The 21,097-nt window shown below is 44.1% G+C and overlaps 1 protein-coding gene across 17 annotated transcripts in view; it reads right to left on the reverse strand.

The window, feature by feature from the left end:
* TNRC6A (trinucleotide repeat containing adaptor 6A) overlaps positions 1-21,097 on the reverse strand; it is a 232,965-nt gene that overhangs the window by 74,588 nt on the left and 137,280 nt on the right. For 11 of the 17 annotated variants that reach the window (XM_075069117.1, XM_075069123.1, XM_075069113.1 and 8 more), the window contains exon 3: positions 2,468-2,515. In XM_075069117.1, coding sequence (XP_074925218.1) covers positions 2,468-2,515 — 48 coding nt within the window. Of the gene's footprint in view, positions 1-2,467; positions 2,516-3,544; positions 3,730-21,097 lie in introns of those variants that run through there. The other 6 variants (XM_075069116.1, XM_075069112.1, XM_075069114.1 and 3 more) reach the window with 2 other exon arrangements.

Genomic DNA, 21,097 nt, shown 5'->3' on the forward strand with positions numbered 1-21,097 from the left:
AATGGAAAGAGAGAATATCAGGTTACACGATGATCTAAAATGAACTCAAACAATAAAAGCATCATACATTCCCTGGTACCCAGACCCTCGTGTCTCAGAGTGAGACTTACTAGAATAATGTAACAATCAAGGTAGTAAAATACATCTAATTAGTAGCTATATAAAAACAGCCAATTGATATATTAACTAAAACTTGTTTCTTATTAGTTCATGTTGAAGCCTACCACTTCATTGTGATTCTTAAGCAATTGTATTTGGTATCCATTTAAATTAATTATAGGACTCAAACATACTGTGGAGTCAATTCACTAAACATCTTTTACTAAGGCCAGGTCTGAACAAGAATCTTTTGGCAATATTCTAACTCTAGATAGGGGAGTGATTTGTGTGTCATTTTTATACTGATAAAAGCCTTTATGTTGACACCATTATGCCAATACAACTTATTTTGTTTGGGGAACTGTTATAAGCTATGCCAGCAAAAGCACATTTCTGCCAGAAGCTGTATCTACCTTTTGTAGTGTGCACTGGACCTTAGCGTGTTCACTCAAATCTTACATAATGAAATTCAAGAATATTTTGCTAAGAAATAGTCCTCTGGACAAATAACCTTGCATAGCAAACACAGAAGTGATTGTGTGACCTACTAAGTAAAGTTAAAATGTGTCATGTACTAAATCTGTATCCAAGCTATGTAGTATGTGCGATGAAACTCCCTTCACGATTGAAGTACAGATTTGATGAGTAACATTAAAAGCGTCAGCTGAAGACAATTGATATTTAAATACTAACTTGAAAATCCACTTTAGAATGTCTTAAATGCTTAAAGCTGTTCCAGTGTGGTCAGACAATTCTATTCTATATTCTCACACTATGGCTATCATGCAGCATTAAACTTTACTTGACAAAAAACACAATTTATGTAGTTCTATAACTTTAGAATCATTCCCTTCGAGTGGGCTCCACTTGACAATGACCCTGAAATATCTTATGTAAGAATTCTATGCTAGCAGCTTTATCTTAAGGCTTTTACATAACATAAATTGGAAGCTAAGGTACAGTTTCTCCCCTTCAACACAGTACTATTTAAAAAGAACTGCAAAATGCCAGCTCCTGCACACGTTACAAAGATGATATGTACCAAGGAATCAGAAAGCTCTTCAGCTTTCACAATGTTGTTATAAAAAGCAAACTGAAACTTGAAGGTGAACTACATGAGAAATTAACACTTTGTTCTAGCAAGTTGCACTCAAGTTTTGGCTGAATTTTAAAACATTCAGCCTTGCCTAGCAAAAGCCTCTTTTGGGTTTAACTGAATCTACAGGGGACAGAAAGAGCAAAAACAAAGCAGAAAAAACACAGGAGACAAAAATGAACTACAAAGAATATCCTAAGAATTTGCAAGAATATCATGCCAGAATAAGACATATGCAAGAAATAAGATCTTGAATACAGAAGTGAAATATATAATACTTGTATATATTTCATATTTCTATAAATTAAGTAGCTGGTATTGGAATTCCCATCCCTCAAACTTCCTAACACATTAGGACATAAAAATCACTTACTAATGGCAGATTCAGTGCCTTCACTCTTTCATATGAAGAGCACAAGGAACCAATAGTTACCTAGTAAGATGTCGTTTATGCTAAATTCAAAAGCAAGGCTAGTTCCTTGACAACAATAAGCCACTTGACTGCGCAGTATTGAAAAAAAATCCTGCATTCATTTGTGCACTCCTAGTGACAACAACTTAAAGTGGAAAAGAAAGATGACTTTTTTTTATTAACGCTAATGTTAAAATTATATAATACATACGTTAAGAAAAGAGTGTCTGTACATGTAGGTATAGTGCTTACATTATTCACAAATACAAAGTTTGTTTTGTTGTAAGATACACACATTAAACAAGAGATCTGAAGCAGTACAAAAAAAATCTTGCAGAGGGACACATTTTGCAGATACGTTTTTACCATAAAATATGTAATTGTTACATAGTTAATTATCTAGAAAGTTACGGGTTTATTGTCAGACACACAGTGTGGATGATGTAATATCTTTACTGGACCAACTTCACACAGAAGAACTCTGGGTAAGGTCTAAAGCTTGTGTCTCTCATCAACAGAATTGGTCCAATAAAAGATATTATCTCACCTCTTCTTTCTAATATTCTCAGATCAAAATGGCTACAACATTGCATACAATTATTATAGTCAGGCATTTGCAGCAGAGTAGATTTCACTGAAGTTACCCTTTGCAAACATTAGTTTCATATGAAACAATTGAAAGATTTCACTATCTATTAGAGAGCGACACTTTTAATTCAACAATTTTTCTAGCAACTAATATGAAATTAAGGCTCCAAATAAAGTCAGAGCTGGTTTCCATGAAGAGGGAAAAAATAGCTACACAAACTCTAGGCCCACTCTGTCCTGGAATCAGAGAAATAAATTCAAACACGTCTTACCTGCTTAGTTTTCTTTCAAGTTCTTTGGTAGCTTTAGCTTCCAATTCTCTGGAACAGAGAAGGATGTTGGTTACCATATCAACAGAAGAGCAGAACAAATATAATTGGGGTGGGTTTAAAAGAGACGCTGATCTCCATGTGTTGGTTCCTCATGGGGGAGAGGCTAGCAATGATCTCTGAATACAGGTATCCATAGGTTTCATCTTGGGATGGAGGGAGAATAAGGGATGGACCAAAACATACAGACACCAATTAATCTATTTTTCCTCATACTCCCTTAAAACCTTTTGTTAAACCACAAAAAAATAGTAAGTGTCTCTTCCATTAAAAAGGGATGAGGAAAAACTGTGCTTAACCTTGTTAACCTCAAAATAAATAGAAAGCAAGATACCAGCAGTATGCTACACAGAGACTTGACTTTGAATTATGGACAGACAATAAGACATATGAACGCAGGAGATCAAACCTCCAAGGCAGTGGAAAACCGAACCGGGGCAGAAGATTCAACCCCAAAGACATGACCAGCTCCAGTCCGGGCAAGTGTCGGATGTATATGATCCCACAGAAACCCAAGATCGGTTCTTTTTAAACTTGACAGCGCTTGTTTAGCCTGCGAGCATAATAAACTCGCAAAGCACAGAACGGCTGCTGGAGGCGGGGAGCCAGGCGCCGGCGGACAGCGGAGCTGGGGAGCCGAACCCCGCTCCTCTCTCCCTGACCACAGCACATTTCGGTCGGGGTGGGCAGCCCTTCTGAACTCCAATGCTTTTAACCCGGTTACACCCAGACCCAGCGGCAGCAGGGACGTGTGAACCCAACCTAACAGCGGCGCAGCCCGAGGGACCCGCCGTGCAGCCCAGCCCGGCCCAGCCCAGCGCGGGACTCGCGGGGTCGGAGGCCGATCGGGACGGGAGCGACCCTCCAGGGCCGCCCGGCCAAAGGGGCGCATCACCCAGCTGCCCCCGTCCCTGCCCGCAAGGGGCTCGCCAAGGCCACGGAAATAAATGAAGAGTGTCCCGCTCCGCGGTCTCCCCAGCGCCCCCCGCTCCGCGCCCTTCACCCCTCCCCGCCTATCACCTCATGTATGTAAAGTGCTCGGAGTCCGGCCCGGGATGGCTGCGGCCCGGGCCCGACGCTGGCTCGGCGGCTCTCTAGGCGGCCTGGGCCCGGCACAGTGGAGCTCGGGGGCCCGGCAGCTGCTGCAGCAGCGTCGCCGCCATTTCCTGCCTCCGTCCTAACTTGGCCGGGTCCGGCGCTGGCCCGCCGCACCGGAAGAGCAATCCCGCCGGGGACATCACTTCCGGGGCACCCAAATCCCCCAATATGGCACCCTAGCAACCCCCTAACAACCCGAGGGCAGTGAACACGCTTCCTCCTCAGGATGCGCCGCAGAGAGACACCCCCGGCATCACACCTGCTGCGCGGGCGGACAGCCGCCTAAGAGAACAGAAAGCAGGAGCCCCCCTCCCCGAGAGCCAGAAACCCCCTGCAAAGACCCTCCGTCCCCGGCTCCCCTGCACTACCCCACAACCGCCTCCCACGGCTCCCGCGTCCCTGCCGCACACGGCCTGGGGCTACACTTAACGCTTTTGCTGGCCTCGTGCCCGGGGCGGCCCACAGCAGGTCCAGGTTGCGCCCCGCGCAGATTGGTGCGCATAATAGACTGAATGGGGTGGGGGGAGATGAGGGGTTTGGGAGGCGATCAAGGCTGGGGCAGAGGGTTGGGGTGCAGGGGGCGTGGGCAGGGGATGAGAAGTTTGGGGTGCAGGCTGCCTCGAGGTTGGGGCCAGAGAGGAGAACGCCACAGTCCCCCCAGCCCTTTCGCACCCCCAGCAGGACACTCACCCGGCACTGGCACTGCACATGCTCATGGGGGCCAGGCCCCTCTCAGATCCAGGAAGCCCCCTTACCTCCTCTGTGGTGGGTGCCAGGGGGAGGGGGAGCTGCCATCACATGTGGGTCTCCTCCCTCAGCTTGCCACCGGCGCCATTCCCTTGTGCAGCACTCAGCAAGGGAGCCCAGCGCAGAGCAGCAGTGCAGCTGCCCGCTGCCCACAGCACAGGCAGGGATGCTCTGGAGGAGACGCGTGAGGGTAGCAAGTAGGGCTGGGGGACACGCTAGCGGATGAGCACAGGCGGGGGCAGGGGAGAAACCCGGCCCCAAATATTGGTGGAGCCAGGCTCAGGGGCCCTGAATTTGCTGGAGCAGGGTACCACAGGCTCATATAACTCGCCACCCCTACTCATGCTGCAGGTTAGGACTATGAAAAAAATACCACTCTTCCCTGCCCGTGCTTTGTACCCACATTTGCTACCATGCCAGCATAAGAACATAAGAACGGCCGTACCGGGTCAGACCAAAGGTCCATCTAGCCCAGTATCTGTCTACCGACAGTGGCCAATGCCAGGTGCCCCAGAGGGAGTGAAGCTAACAGGCAATGATCAAGTGATCTCTCTCCTGCCATCCATCTCCATCCTCTGATGAACAGAGGCTAGGGACACCATTCTTTACCCTTCCTGGCTAATAGCCATTTATGGACTTAGCCACCATGAATTTATCCAGTTCCCTTTTAAACATTGTTATAGTCCCAGCCTTCACAACCTCCTCAGGTAAGGAGTTCCACAAGTTGACTGTGCGCTGTGTGAAGAAGAACTTCCTTTTATTTGTTTTAAACCTGCTGCCTATTAATTTCATTTGGTGACCCCTAGTTCTTGTATTATGGGAATAAGTAAATAACTTTTCCTTATCCACTTTCTCAACATCCACTTTCTCAACATCACTCATGATTTTATATACCTCTATCATATGTCATATCATATCACAAAAGCCCTGCTGTCTGTACCAGCAAATCCTTGCCCGTGTAGACAGGACCACAGAGAGCTCCTATTGCAGAGCCCCCTCTCCTCTTTCATGGTGACATTACAACCCACCCTTACACTGTGAGCTCTACAGTACAACCCTCACCCCCCATCCCCCTGGACCTGAGCCAAACACTACACCTTATGTGAATCCCCCCCCCCATAATCTGTGACTTGAACTGCTACTTTAGAGGTAGATGTAGAAGAATTAAATTTTTTTTTATGTAAATGTCAATTTCACCACACAACTGAAAAAATATTTTCATCAACAGTAATAATTTACAGCTAGGCAAAATAAAAAAAAATGCTGCTTTAAAATTTGTAAGAGTTTGATTTAAGAATATTTACTGTATATTTCAACAAGGACAAGTGTAGAGTCCTGCACTTAGGAAGGAAGAATCCCATGCACTGCTACAGGCTGGGAACTGACTTGCTAAGCAGCAGTTCTGCAGAAAAGGACCTGGGGATATGGTGGATGAGAAGCTGGATATGAGTCAGCAGTCAGCAGTGTGCCCTCGTTGCCAAGAAGGCCAACGGCATACTGGGTTGTATTAGTAGGAGCATTGCCAGCAGATAAAGGGAAGTGATTATTCCCCTCTATTCGACACTGGTGAGGCCACATCTGGAGTATTGTGTTCACTTTTGGTCCCCCACAAAAGGGATTTGGACAAATTGGAGAGGGTCCAGCGGAGGGCAATGAAAATTATTAGGGGGCTGGTGCACATGACTTACGGGGAGAGGCTGAGAGAACTGAGGTTATTTAGTCTGCAGAAGAGAAAAGTGAGGGGGGATTTGATAGCAGCCTTCAACAACCTGAAAGGGGGGTTCTAAAGAGGATGGAGCTCGGCTGTTCTCAGTGGTGGCAGATGACAGAACAAGAAGCAGTGGTCTCAAGCTGCAGTGGGAAACACTATTTCACTAGGAGGGTGGTGAAGCACTGGAATGGGTTACCTAGGAAGGTGGTAGAATCCCTTAGAGGTTTTTAATGCCTGGCTTGACAAAGCCCTGGCTGGGATGATTTAGTTGGTCCTACTTTGAGCCGGGGATTGGACTAGATCAGTGTTTCTCAAACTAGGGTCACTGCTTGTGTAGGGAAAGCCCTTGGCAGGCCAGGCCGGTTTGTTTGCCTGCCCCGTCTGCAGGTCTGGCCGATCACAGCTCCCACTGGCTGTGGTTCGCTGCTGCAGGCCAATGGGGACTGCTGGAAGTGGCGGCTAATCAGTCCCTCGGCCTGTGCCACTTCCAGCAGCTCCCATTGGTCTGAAGCAATGAACTGCGGCCAGTGGGAGCCGCGATCGGCCAGACCTGCAGACAGGGCAGGTAAACAAACTGGCCCGGCCCACCAGGGGCTTTCCCTACACAAGCGGCGATCCCAGTTTGAGAACCCCTCGACTAGATGATTGCCTGAGGTCTCTTCCAACCCTAATATTCTACATGTGCTGTAAGATTAAGAAAAGGACACAGAAGGGCAACAAAAATGATTAAGTGTATAAAACAGCTTCTCTCTGAGGACATACTTCCATAAAAAGGCTGGGGCTGTTCAGCTTAGAAGAGAGATGACTAAGGGAAGCTATAAGTCTATGAAATCATGAATGGTGTGGAGAAAAAGAATACGGAAGTATCACTTATCTCATAATACAAGAGCTAGGGGTCACCATCTGAAATTAATAGGCTGCAGGTTTATAACAAACATAAGACAGCATTTCTTTATACAACATACCATAATAATAATAATAATCACCAACCTGCGGAACTCATTATCGGGGATGTTGTAAAGGCCAAAAATATAATTCTGTTAAAAAAAAAAAAAGGATTAGACAAGTTCATGGAGGATAGGTCCCTCAATGACTAGTAGCAAAGATGGTCATGCTGTAGGTGTCCCTAAGCCTCTGATGCCAGAAGCTGGGACTAGACAGCAAGGGATGGATCACTCAATAATTGCTCTGTTCTGTTCATTCCCTCTGAAACAGCTGGCACCAGCCTCTGTCGGAAGACAGGATACTGGTCTAGGTGGACCATTGGTCTGTCCTAATATGGCCGTTCTTATGTTGAGACTTTGTGTTTTAAGTGTTATAAAGCTTTAACTTTTTAAATCTCTATATCTACTGTCATTAAATAATTATTGTCTGATCCCCCCCTAATTTCCTGCAACTGTGAAAAATTAAATAGATAAATACAAAAGAATATTTAAAATAAACAGATAGTGTATGTTGAAATTATATTAAAAAAATCTAATTCTGCCTATTTATAGGGTGATACATCGCCACACAGTGCATGCAAGAAATCCATCTCTGGGGCATGAAACCCCTACTATGAAAGACCTCCTTATTTATATACATAAAGAACATGAGACCTGCCTGAACCCCAGCAGCATCAGACCTATGGAATTCGTGTTGCCATATATTCAATGGACCAATCCCAGTTTTGAATGGAAACTGTCTTGTGTCCTGCATCCAACAAGACAATAAAATTGCCCTGAGATTCCTTTGGGACACAATACAATCATCTCAATATTGGAATAGACAGACTCCACCCCCAAAAGAGAGTATAAACTATGGTAACTCTGTAATGGAACCACAAGTGCCACCATGGCAGTCAACTTGGACAGGGAGAGTCTCTAGGTCAGTTTCTTCAGCCACCATGTGAGTAGTTTTGATCTAATTTCTCAACATCACTAGGTTACTTAAGTGACTGGAACTGAACAGAATTTCAAGCCATGTCTCACCAATATCACAGCGAGAGAGACTATCACTTCCCCGAGCAACCTAGGAAGATGCAAAGCAAGTAGCTAGGAGAGTAACAACATACTATTTCCATTAAGTATTTTTTCTGACCATCATTTTATTTTCTGGGCAGTATTGGTGTGCTCAGCTCTGTATAAAACACAGCGGAAAAACACACATTTTGAGGAATCATTATTAACTTCCTAGGTAAGCATCAGAAGTAAGACAATACTCTGCAATCCCTCTAAAAATGAAGAATGTGAGAAAAAAGAAGGAGTTAATGTGTTTTCAGAAAAGACTGCTAATTAAAAGAGGAGGTTAAAAAAATATTGTACTAAAAATGGAAGAGAAGGAAGCTCACCAGCATGGCCACTATCCACTACTCTCTCTGCATTCAAGTCATTCCTGAAGACTTTTCTGCCACAAATTCTACTATGGACACAGGGGCGGCTCTAGACATTTTGCCGCCCCAAGCATGGCGGAATGCCACGGGGGGCGCTCTGCCAGTCGTCGGTCCCGCGGCTTCGATGGACCTCCCACAGGCGTGCCTGCAGAGCGTCCATTGGTCCCACGGCTCCACCGAAGCCGCGGGACCAGCTCCGCAGGCATGCTGCCGAAGGCTGCCTGCCTGCCGCCCTCCTGGCAACCGGCAGAATGCCTAGGAGCCCTTGTCATGGACCAGAACTCCATGGTGCTAGGTGCTGTACAAACACAAAAAGATGGTCCCTGTTCTAAAGAGCTTACAATCTATGTATAAAACAAGAATACAGACAGACAGATGGGGAAATGAGACAATATTGATCAGCCTGATAAGCAGTGGTCTCCCCCCATAAGCAGCCTATCCATTGTCAAGTTTTTTTATAGGCATCATGGAAAAGGACAGTTTTGAAGAATAAGGAAGCAGCTTTGTGGATGATCACAGGACGCTCCTTCTTCCAATAATGAAGTGCAGTGTGGAAGAAAGCACAGAGGTGCTTATTTGAAAATTTGACAAGAGAGTGATGGAGGATGACATTATGGGCCATCCAGAGGCATCCTGATAGTCAATGAGAGATAAGTAGAGTGTGATAGACCATGAGAGCCTTGAAAGTGAGAACAACCAGCTTATGTTAGATTCAACGAAGAATGAGGAGTCAGCATACTGACTGATATGTCTGAGGAGTAATTGGGACTAATATAAAAAAAGTGTTAATTTAATATTACTGAGACATAGTGAAGCACTCCCTTGACCATGCTACTCATGTATTACATAGCTTTCCCCCACCTTTTTGTCAGTTTTTAGATTGTGTGCTCCTGGGAGAAAGGCTATATTTTCTTTACTGTTTGGAGAGTACTTAGCACATTGTGGGCATGAACCTCGATAAGTGACAAGCATACTTAAATAAATCATAATCCAAATAAGAATACAGAGTCATCTGGGGCTGGGACGTGGAAAATAAAGAATGCAAAAAAACATATGGCCAAATTCATCCAAGTTTAATTGCACTGACTTTAATGGAGTTACCTCAAAAATGAGTTTAGGCAAATGAAGCTAATCAAAGGGATTAAGTGGAGTAAAGGGAGAGAGAGAACTGGAAAATAGTAACGCCAAGAGATGATTGGGGTTATAGTGGATAGCAAATCAGAAGTTTGCAGTGCAATACAAATTTTGATTGCATTCTCAAAGGCATCATGTTATGGCACACAATTTATTTTATTTTATTTTATTTGGACAAATAACATTGTCCTGCTGTGCTTTTAACCCAGAATATCGAAGCAGTGAGAATCTGAAAATGAAACTACTATTAAAAAACAGGAATGATTTGATTTTCATCATCCAAGCCCAGAAAACATAGGAAGGAAACAAAGAGCATAAATAACAGCAGGAAACTGATTTATTGTGATTTAATATTTATATTCTATTACTGTACTGCCTAGAGGCCCATTGTACAAACACATAGGAAGATAGTTTCCCTTCCCCAAATGGATTATAATCGAGGGCCCTGATTGTACAGGTTATGCTGAGCAAGCAGACCCCAAATGGGTAGGAGTCACGTGGATTTTAGAGGTCCATTCACACATAATATCTCCTAGGTTCAGGGCCCAGGAAGACAAGTCATGTATGGATGATGGGGAAGAGCAATACAATCAAATATATATTGTTTTTGTATATCTCTATATAAAATTACAATTAAAAATATTCTAAAGTTTTTGCCAACTAGCCTTATCTACCCAGCTTTAACTGACTGATTTTCTATAGACATCACGGCAGAAGTGGATTCTGGGGAGATTTTTTTCAATGTTTAAAATTCACTTTTGGCAGTCTAAGGTGTTAATACTGACATCTGAGGAAATGGGTTTGTTTACAATGTTAATTTCAAGCTAATTATGTCCCTTGAACACACACTGGGACATTTATTAATATGATTAATTTGTAACTATTTTTCAAACTTGTACAAATAATTTATGTTACATGTTTACATCCTTGTGTTTAGTTAGTGTAAAAGATTAGTAAGGTTTCAATATCTGATCAGTAACACCACACAAGAACATAGACACAATATTGCCAGTGGTGAATATAATAAATAGTGAGAATAGATAATAGGTTTTTACCCAAAACAGCTAAAGTGAAAAGGGCTTAGTGCTGTGCTGGACAGACTAATCGTGAGGACGTAACATACCTCTAGTTACATCTCTACAAACCAATCTTTTTTTTTCTCATAGGTTCAGATACATTAGCCTACTGTACATGCTGTCCTGCACCACTGCTAGAGTACTTTGGTGCATAACAACCCTGTCACCCATAAGGTTGCTTATCAGCAGTTCCTGCATTTAGCTCTGAAGCATTACTTCAAACTAGCCTAGGAGTTTGAACAGTTACTGTTCAAGGAAACAATTATTCTTGTACATGCCTTCAGCGCTATTCAGGCGTTTATTTTTTTTCTAAACTCTTCTACTGTTAACATGGAAATAAGCAGAGTTTCAACTGTGCTATCATAGAAGATTGTGAGAAAAGAGAACGAAGGCAGCTAGGTGGTGATTTTGTTTGTGAAGGGAAAAACCTGTTGCAAAACTGTCATGAACATTTACCAGCCCAGCTGCAAAGTCTCTTCATTTGGCTTTTAACCTCATCACTGGTACTAATGAAAACATTAAAGCTATTTTTGTCACCTGTCAAAAATCTGACTCACCTGGACTAGCGAGCAAGCTGACAGTCACATATATTTTGACCCCCAATTGTCCTCAGACATCTGCTGGAATACAGCCTGTCTTGCTGGTAGAGTGAACGGGGGCAATATATTGCTGCTAAAGAAACCTTATGTTATTAAAGCCAAGCATTTACAACAAAGCAGCAGAGATACTAAAGGGTCCTTTTCATTCTGTTCCTACATGCTAAATAATATAACTTGGATTATTGTACAGACGGAACACACACACACACACACACACACACACACACACACACACACACATTGTGTCATGTTTCTCTTACTTAAATAGGCAATGACAACCTTAAAATCAATTTCTTTGTTACTAACAGTAGCTTTGAAGCTAAGTGAAACTTCCTTTGAGATTAATTTTTCCTCATATATAAAAGCTGTTTGGGGTTTATTTATGTGTAAAGCTGGGTAACTGGAGGCCATTCTTTGTTGACATTTCTGTTCCACTTCCTGTTACTGTGCCTCATTCCCCACACTCCCATCTCATCCACTCTTGAAAGGGATAGTATCTAATGTCATAGAACTGCTGCTGTGCCTGGCTTCAGTTGTGAAGGGTAACAAATATATTATGCACTCTAGTTATGTCATGTTGTTAACTGAATCATGGCACTGACAATAAAAATCATAGTCAAGGTTGGTAGGTTTCTCAATTGTTTTAGACTCTGCTCTAATTATGCCTACACATGGTCTGCTATTCAGCAATTGCTTCCAATCAACCCCTAAATACCAAAGCTCAGTTATACACCTTCACTGGACCTATGTACTCCACTAACTAACCCTGTATCACTTCCTCTCCTTCCATGTTCTGATCCTAGATCTTCCGAATCCAAAGTCTCATTTCCCTGCAACTCAGAGGCAGTTTTAAAATACCATCAAACTTGCCTTGTGACAGCATTGCAAAATTCAAGCTAGGTGATAACCCTCAAGTACGGAGTCTCTTCAGGGGGAAGTGCAAGGAGGTGAGAATTCACCTGCCAAGAAGTAGTGCCAGCTATTGTGGCAGTATTCATAAGGCATAGTATGGCAACAGGATGCAAGCAGTACCAAGTGGTCATGCACTAATTTCATCTTGTTTCACATCTTGCCAATGATGTGGACAAAGCCAAAATAGGAGGCTGAGCTTCATACTGGTAGGAGTTCTGCTCTGAATACAGGATTTTATCAATTCGGGCCATAATAAGGGAGTGATTGTGGATCACGGATGGCAGGGCAGCACAGGCCCAATGCTAGCCCATATCCATCTTCTACCTCTTTCCTTGCAGAAATATCTAGGTTAGATCAGAGGGACTCCATGAGGAATTTTTTCCCAAAGTAATTCTGCTGCTGCTACTCCAACCAAAGTGCTGGTGCAGGCTTAGCATGAAACAGGCCAGGTATTCTGGGTTTCCTTAATGCTCTTTCTTGTTTTGGGTCCCAAGAAGATTGTAAGAGCAAGGCTGTCCTGTTAGATTCTGTCTAGGGTCAGTTATACTCAGTATTTGCCATCTGTCCTTAGTTTCATAAGAATGGCCATTCTGGTCCATCTAGTCCAGTATCCTGTCTTCCAACAGTGGCTGGTGCCAGCTGTTTCAGAGGGAATGAACAGAACAGAGCAGAGCAATTATTGAGTGATCCATCCCCTGTTGTCCAGTCCCAGCTTCTCACAGTCAGAGAGTTAGGGACATCAACAGCATGAGGTTGTGTCCCTGACCATGTTGGCTACTAGCCATCAAGGGACCTATCCTCCGTAAACTTATCTAATTCTTTTTTTGAACCCAGTTATAGTTTTGGCCTTCATAACGTCCCCTGACAACGAATTACACAAGTTAACTGTCTGTTGTGTAAGGAGGACTTCCTTATGTTTGTTTTAAACCTGCTGCTTATTAATTTCACATGGTGACCCCTGGTTCTTGTGGTAGGTGAAGGGGTAAATAACACTTCTCTATTCACTTTCTACACACCATTCATGATTTTATAGTCCCCCATCTCCTTTTCTTTTAGTTGGCTCTTTTCTAAGCTGAACAGTCACAGTCTTTGTAATCTTTCGTAATATGGAAGCTGTTCTGTATCCTTGACTATTTTTGGTATGGTTTTCTGTACCTTTTCCAATTCTAATATTTCTTTATTGAGATGGGGTCACCCGAACTGCACGCAGTATTCAAGGTGTTGGCATACCATGGGTTTATATAGTGGCATTATGATATTTTCTGTCATATTATCTATCCCTTTTGCAATTGGTTCCTAATTTGAAATTGTCGAGCTGCTAACTATGCTACGTAACCTATCGCTGAAATCAGTCTCTGTACCAGGTGACTGGAGGAGAGCTAATGTGATGTCCATGGGCCCCTAGGATGCCTAGGCCTCCTCGGCATTACAGTACACAAATAGTTACTAATAATGGGGATTTCTATTCAAGGGTACAAATCCTGCCCAGTGAGTTCAGGCAGTTGCCCAGTATGGATCATTTAAAGTTACACCTTCACCATTAAACAAACATGGCCTTTTGGTCACTGATCCTTTCACACACCTATTTCCTAGCCCCTGCCTAGCATTGCAATTCAGCTGCCACCAAACCCATTGAGTGTGACCTGACATCCTGATGGAGACATGTGGTTCCTGCCTTCTGGAACTACCGGTGTAACTTTCTCCTTGATTAGGATGTTCACATCATGCAACTAACCAACAACAAAAAGAAAATGGGAAGAAAGAAAAATGCAGAAGATAAAGAAATGTTCTGACTAAAAATAGTTAAAATCAAGCTGGCACCATTTCAATATGTTTTCTACTCTCCCTCCCCCACCCTTTCCCTTTATCTGCAATTTGCTGTCAAGTCTTCATACCAAATGAGGGCTTCAGTGTGAAGTTGTAAAGCCGACATGTTAGAAAATACTTACGGCCTAATGTCTGGGGAAAATAAAGCGAGAGGCTCCTTTTACAAGTCAATGTGAGAAGTGTAGGCCTGGGAATGTGGTGAATTTGCAGTCAATAACCCTTTGCCTCTTGTTACATTCAGCATCATTACATAGAATGAAGAAGCTGTCATGAGCAAAACAGATTGCTTTCAAAATTGCCCTTGATTTAAATAATCCAAATTAACTGATCTGACAGATGGGGGAAACAGTCTTCTTGTTAACACACAGATACTGTGTCTTACTCTACAAGAACCCTCCTTTCCCAGATCACTGAAGAGCTTTCATTTACAGTATTTATGTTTGGAGCATTTTAGAATAGTCTTAGCCCTGTGCTAAGGGTTTATCATACAGGGACTGGTCAGACAATCTTTACTTATACAAGTAATTCTTACTTACACAAGCAGTCCCAGTGAAGTCAACTGGACTTCTTGCATAAGCAAGGATTACTTTAGTCTTTGTAGGATCCCTAACCAGGAAGAGAAAAAAAGTATGACAGATTTTGAAGTTGCGAACAAAAAGGATTTGGCTTCTCCTCCAACAGAAGCTGGAATGCAGCCAAAAAGACCAAAATCTCATACTAGGACTCCTGATTAAACAGCCAGTGCCTATTTCACAGGCTGCAATAACAAACAGCCATTAGATCTGTGCTCAGGAAAAGAAAATTCACTGCCTGGCCTCCAGGCTTCACTTGCATTTCCAGCTTTATCACCGTTACACAGGATGATCAGAGTCGGGAGAGCAGGCAATACGGGTTATTAAATGATAATTTAATCCTATCCTTTAAATCTGTGAAAAGAGAATAAAAGAGAAAGAATTTCCCTGTGTTTTAAAGCTGGCCCAGCTTACTTTTCCTGGTCTGCATTTGGGAAAGCTGCCAGCAGTAAAATGGAATTGCTGAGCCTAAATTTCACTCTGCATCCAGCCAATTATTCCTTCCTCACAACCCCTGGTCTCCTAAGTGGTGCAGCGCAATAGACATTTCCAATCAATCTTTATTTATCAGGGTCCCATTACACTTCCAAAGAAATATCACATGGATGTGTTCATTGCTCTTTTCCTTTTTGTAGCTTCCTCCAGGCTGCCCTGCCCAGTCTTCAGTCATCAGAGTTATTTTGGAATTGCTTTCAAGGCCTGTATTTTTCCATTGACTTCAATAGGCTTTGGATCAGGTTCTCAGAGCATGTCTACACTGCAATAAAACACCCACAGCTGGCTGGTGTCAGCTGACTAGGGCTTGTGGGGCTATTAATTTGCAGCACAGACATTCGGGCTTGGGCTGGAGGCTGGGCTCTGAGACTCTTCCCCACTCATGGAATCTTTACACCCAGCACACAACCCTGTGTGGTAAGGCATGGCTGCCAGTGAGGTGTCACAAGCCCTTACAGAGGAGGTTGGGCCCAATGGAGCACGCAACGTTAGTAGCATAGATGGAGGAGGTCTAGCTAGGTCCAGGTGGAGGATGCACATCCAACTTGGCCCAGATGGTCTGCTGCAGTTGTTAGGATTGCTGCCTATGTTTGTTCAGACTCTCTTACACCATTGTCTATTGAAGATGAATCTCTTTATAATCAATGGCTATTTAATGACTTATTCCATGCCACCACTGTTCAGTATAGCTAGATTACTTGCAGACTTGGGCCATTTAATTTTGCATTACTGTACAATAATAACACACACTATTTCTACTCTGCCACAAACAGCATTTCGTCTGCACCAGCAATACTGTGTGTTGCAGGAGTTCAAAAGGATAGTAGTCTGTTGAGTTTTTGAAAGACAGAGAATCAGACGTGGAGCTAGAGCAGGTTTTGTTGAACAGTTACACATACTACAGCAGGTGTTTTGGCACTAATTACCTCCTGTGACTGTCCCAGGCTGGATAGGCATTCTACAGCAAAGTTTATTTGCTTTAGCCAGGCAACATGGTTTAACAATTAAAAACACAAGACCACAAGCCACTACTCCTGGATTTTATTCCTGCCTGTGGGATGGACTTGTTGTTGGACCTTGTGAAAGTCACTTACCTTCTGAGTCTCAGCATCCAGCAGCTATTAAAGGACACTGCAATAACTCACAGTGTGAGGCTTAATTTATTTAGAATGTGCTGAATGTGCTGCAGAAAAGTATTCTAAAATATAAGTTTCATAAAATAGAGAGCACTTCCTCAGATACATACGTAAAATAACTCTAACTACTCATATATCCAAAAGCTAATGGCAGCCTTAGGAGAATGATCCTATCACAGGCTGTGCAAAATCCAAGCTCTCTTTGGTCCCATTGATCTGGTGTGTCTCCCTCCTACCCACACAGATCCAAAGGGACTTTTCCCAGATGCTGAAGGCGGTGGCCAAATGTGAACCTCAAATACAGCAGCTGGTTTCGGACTTCTAATGAATGGGAGGATTTTGCATTGTAGGGCTTTTGAATTCCTGTGGTACGGATAATTTATTACTCAGTCACAGAATGATATAACTCTGTAAGGGCAGCATGTCAGAGTATCAAGACGCTGCTTTAGTATATCCTCACTTGAATGTATGAATAGTCCAGGAATAATCTGCTATTGTAGGTCCTCCCCAGTCGTGAAGCTCTGTGATGAGAGAGGGTGGGCTGTGAGGAATAACTGCACTCACTTATATTATTTGTAGTAACAACGTACCGTATAGACAAATGCACTCAGGAGCAAAAGGGGGACATTTCTGTGAACAATTACTTATATTTAAGAATTGCCTCTAATGCTCCTTCTTTGAAATGGTTTCCTGTACTGGGCATGTACTTACTCAAAATGAGGGGCTCTGTTAGGCTGACCCAGCCCCACTGCACTTCCTTTTCCCACTCCTCTGCCCCCAAAAGTGAGCTATTTGCATGAAGAAACCCGGGAAAATGACCCCCGGCAACCACTCCTCTTCCCAGCCTTTCCAAACCAGGGGATTTGTTTGTGCCCACCTGCAGTATGCATTATATCATTTGCAAACTATGCCAAATCCTGGCAGTTAGTCTTGGTCATCACTAAAAACAGAATCACAAGAACAGGCCAGCAGCATTTCCGTGGACGTCCAGTATGTCAGGGGCTGGCTACTGCCTCACTCTCTGTTCTAGACTTTTCACTTTCAAATCCCTCACTGTGTGCTTGCCAGAGCAGCTCTGCCATGACAGCAATGGTTCCCTCTTGTAAGAAATTATCTCATCTCCACTTGCCATAAAAGAGGACAGAGCTAAACAAAGATTCAGATATGAAACTGAAGAAATGTTGTATACATTTGTTTGTGAAGGAAGCCATCCAACTCCAACAGCACAGCAACAAGAAGTTACATTGATACAGAACATTTCCTCTCAAAGTCCCTTACGATCATTCTGCTCACAGGAATCACTTTATTCATGACCACACTACAGCAGCTGTCTAGCAGAGCACCACTGCACAGCAGGTTAAGACAAGAAGTGAGGGGAATACTGTATTCACTTGAATTACCAAGAACTTAAGGAGACATAGTGAGGGATCATATCCTTTATTGGACCAATCTGCTGGGGAGAGAAACAAGCTTTCGAGACACACAGGGTATGTCTACACAGCAACTAGACAGCAACTCGGGCTGCCGGGCTGTTTTATTGCTGTGTAGACACTTAGGCTCGGGCTGGAGCACAGGTTCTAGGACCCTGTGAGGTGGGAAGGTCCCAGTGCTTGGGCTTCAGCTTGAGCCTGGAATTCTACACAGCAAAAAAACAGTCCTGCAGCCCAAGCCCTGGGAGTGTGAGTCAGCTGGCATGGACCAGCTGTGGGTTTTTCTTTGCTGTGTAGACATACCCACAGAGCGATATTTCCTCACCTGCTTTGTCTCTCTAATATCTTGGGACCAACTACACTGCACCCAAGGAATTGAAAGAGGCACAATATGATTTCCTAAGCTGTAATTTGGCCAGGACATGTGGCATTACACCTCTACTCCAGCAACAAGTGCCAGGCAATCTTCAGCAATCACATTCACAGCAGTAAGGACCTTGGTTTTGCATCTTATCCTACTAATGTAATAAAACACTGCACAGATTGGGCGAGACTTAGAGAAATGAAATCTCTGTCCTCCTACAGCTGCATCCCCGTCCACAAGCATAATATAACAGAACAACGACCCCCACATAACGGAAGTGGCCCCAGGAGCAAGCAGTTTTCCTCCTTCCTGCTCCCCACTGCCCTGAGCCACAGTTAAGTGAAGGCTAAAGATGGCTTATTATAGAACTCCCAAGCTGCTAATGCCTCTGCCAGGCAGTCTCATTCTGGCCTTTTTGCCTCATTGTCCTGGGAGTTGGGCGGGGACTGGGTGGTTTGGGCTTTGTTCCAAGCCCAGAGTTTTGGTGCCTGCACTAGCCTGGGCTCCTGCCATTGGTTTGGCTGTTTGATTTGCAGAAGAGAAATGCAGCTGAACACTTGGCTAGCTTGCTTCTACACTTCATAGCATGGGCATATGTAAATCTGATTCCTCTTTGCCCGAGAGAATCCCTGGCACCCAGCGCACTAACAAGCTGCATCAAGACCCAAGAATTCTGTAATCCAAGAGCAAACATGCACGTGGTTGTATGTATATTTTAATGATAAACTCCGTTTGGGAGATGTGATAGGTGTGTTTGCATCAGGATCATCTAAAAGAGAAGAGGGTGGGCATTGGTTAGGCCACGGGAATACTTTCCCAACAACCCCGATTTAACCCTCTTCTGCTCATTCCTCAAACTGTTGCAGTTTCTTTTGAAAGATCAAGAGCCTGTCTTCATGTTCCTGCTGAGCTCCCGCAGTCCGTGTTGCTCGGGGCCCAGCACTCCCTGATTCTCAGCCAGGTCTTTCAAGAGAGGATTGGAAACCTTCATGTTTCCCCCATTACTGTGGTATCATTTCTTCCACCATTTTGCTGCTCTCTCCCTGTTTCAGTGATGCTTGTGTCTGAGGACATGTTGCTGCTGGTGCTGTTCTGCTTCTTATCAGTGCTAGGAGAATATTTCTTCTGATCTGGGACTGATTGTCGTCCCAAATCCTTTTAGTTTCACAATCACCATCCATTTTTCCTCCCCTCTCGTCTCTGATGTTAGTGCTATATAGGGAGCAGACACTTAGTGACTGTCACTGGTGCAGTGCAACTGCCAATCTTCGCAGTCCCCGCACTTCTCATTGCACCTCAGAAGAGTGAGGGCTCTCAACGCAACACAGCAGATGTCAGCTTTGGAGCAGTTTCAGTAGCAAGGACTTCAGATCTAGGACACTCAGGGCCACACTGGCAATGTGCCAGGAGTCCAAGGGCCCCATCTTATATGCATATCTATTTACATACTTTTAAAAACACAAACATATGCACACACCCCACATCTGCTGAGACTCAAACAATGCCTCTAGAGAGAAAGAAAAATGGCTTGTTTGGAGCTCACTGGCAATTGAAATCCCCTGCAGCTGCTCAGTGTTTGACCTGAGTTCCCACCATGGCGATGGGTTGAAGGCAAACACAGGCAAGCAAAGGGGGAAGGTGGGTGCATGAGGTTTTTGCGGATACAGACTAACATGGCTGCTACTCTGAAGTCTGGTCTCTGCGTCCCTCTTTAAGTGCTTTCTCCATTGTCCAAGGAAGGGGGATTGGGTGTCAGCTGTTGGGTTCCTCAGGCAGTCAACAAGCCCAGACAAGGTTGCTCCCAAAATGACAAGTCTGAGTTTGAAATGAATTTTCAAAGATAAAGATATGTCAGTAAAGTGAAAGAAATCTCTCCCCGCACCTCCACCCTACACCCTCCTCCCTGGTGCTCTGCATCTGAGGCAGAATTCATGTTAATGAGATTCTCCTAGTGGGCTGAGCTGCTTGCCATGGTATTTCTTCCCACTGGGAGCTCAGGTAAAACCCAGCTCCACTGAACAAACTGGCTACAGTTGTGGGAGAAGAAAAAAAAAGCAAAGAAACAAAGTGTTCTCAGCCTGATTAAATCACATACGTTTCTGACTAGCCATTTTGCCAATAAAACAAAGGCTGCTTTGAAATGGATGCCTGGCCTGGCCGTCTGCCAAGGCATAACAGAAGACAAAGGAGCAGAATACAAATGCAGAGCTAGGAAATGGCAAGCAAAGCATGATGCCTCTGCAGAAGGAAATGCACGTTGCCATGGAGACTAAGAAGGCCAAACCAGAGAGAAAGGAAAGCTACACTCAGGTCGGACTCAAACCCAGAAAAGCCAAGAAATGCAGGCCTCAGGCCTGAGCACTGTGCGATCTGTCCCAGAGTTCAGCCATGTTCTCCACAGTGCTGATGTGCCAGTGGAGATGGGGGACCAAACCTCATCTCTCCTGCTGGCAGTGCAGGATGGTGCCTCAGCCTGGGCATGGACAGTCCTGGCCTTGCGCGGCTGGAGACAAACATAGTTCTTTGAAAATGTCTGTGTTCGTGGTTTTAGCAGAAATATGAAGATAAGTTTCCTCAGAGCACAGAATATGAGGCACCAGAGTGGCACACTGCTCCCTTTTGTAATGCAAAGGCATGGGTGAGATAGTGCAGTGGCACAATGAAACCCAGCAATGATGGTCGAATGAATCCTTGAGAAAGTAGTGACATCTGCCAACATCCTGCATGCTTCAGGACAGGACAAGTCAGGAGACAACCCTAGGGACACTAAAAGGTGGTGGTGACATGGCAGCAGATACAGGCCATCTCCCAATGCTCCTACTATCTGATCTCATTGCAGCTTTTGATACAGCCAGGCCCATACTGCTGCTGATCCACGTGCATGAAATAGTGGAAATGCAGGTGGATATAGAACAACAGTGGCTCAGTGAGGGTGTGGTGGAGGGTAACTGCTCCTGTTCTCCAAAAGCCCTCATCTGTAGAGTCCCACTGGTCTATCCTGTCCATACCAGGGCCGGCTTTAGGAAGTGCGGGGCCCAATTCGAACATTTTTGGTGGGGCCCTGGCAGAGATGACTAAAAAAAAAAAAGTGTAAAAAAAAA

Source organism: Chelonoidis abingdonii, chromosome 9, assembly GCF_003597395.2.
Source record: "Chelonoidis abingdonii isolate Lonesome George chromosome 9, CheloAbing_2.0, whole genome shotgun sequence".
Taxonomy (NCBI): domain Eukaryota; kingdom Metazoa; phylum Chordata; order Testudines; family Testudinidae; genus Chelonoidis; species Chelonoidis abingdonii.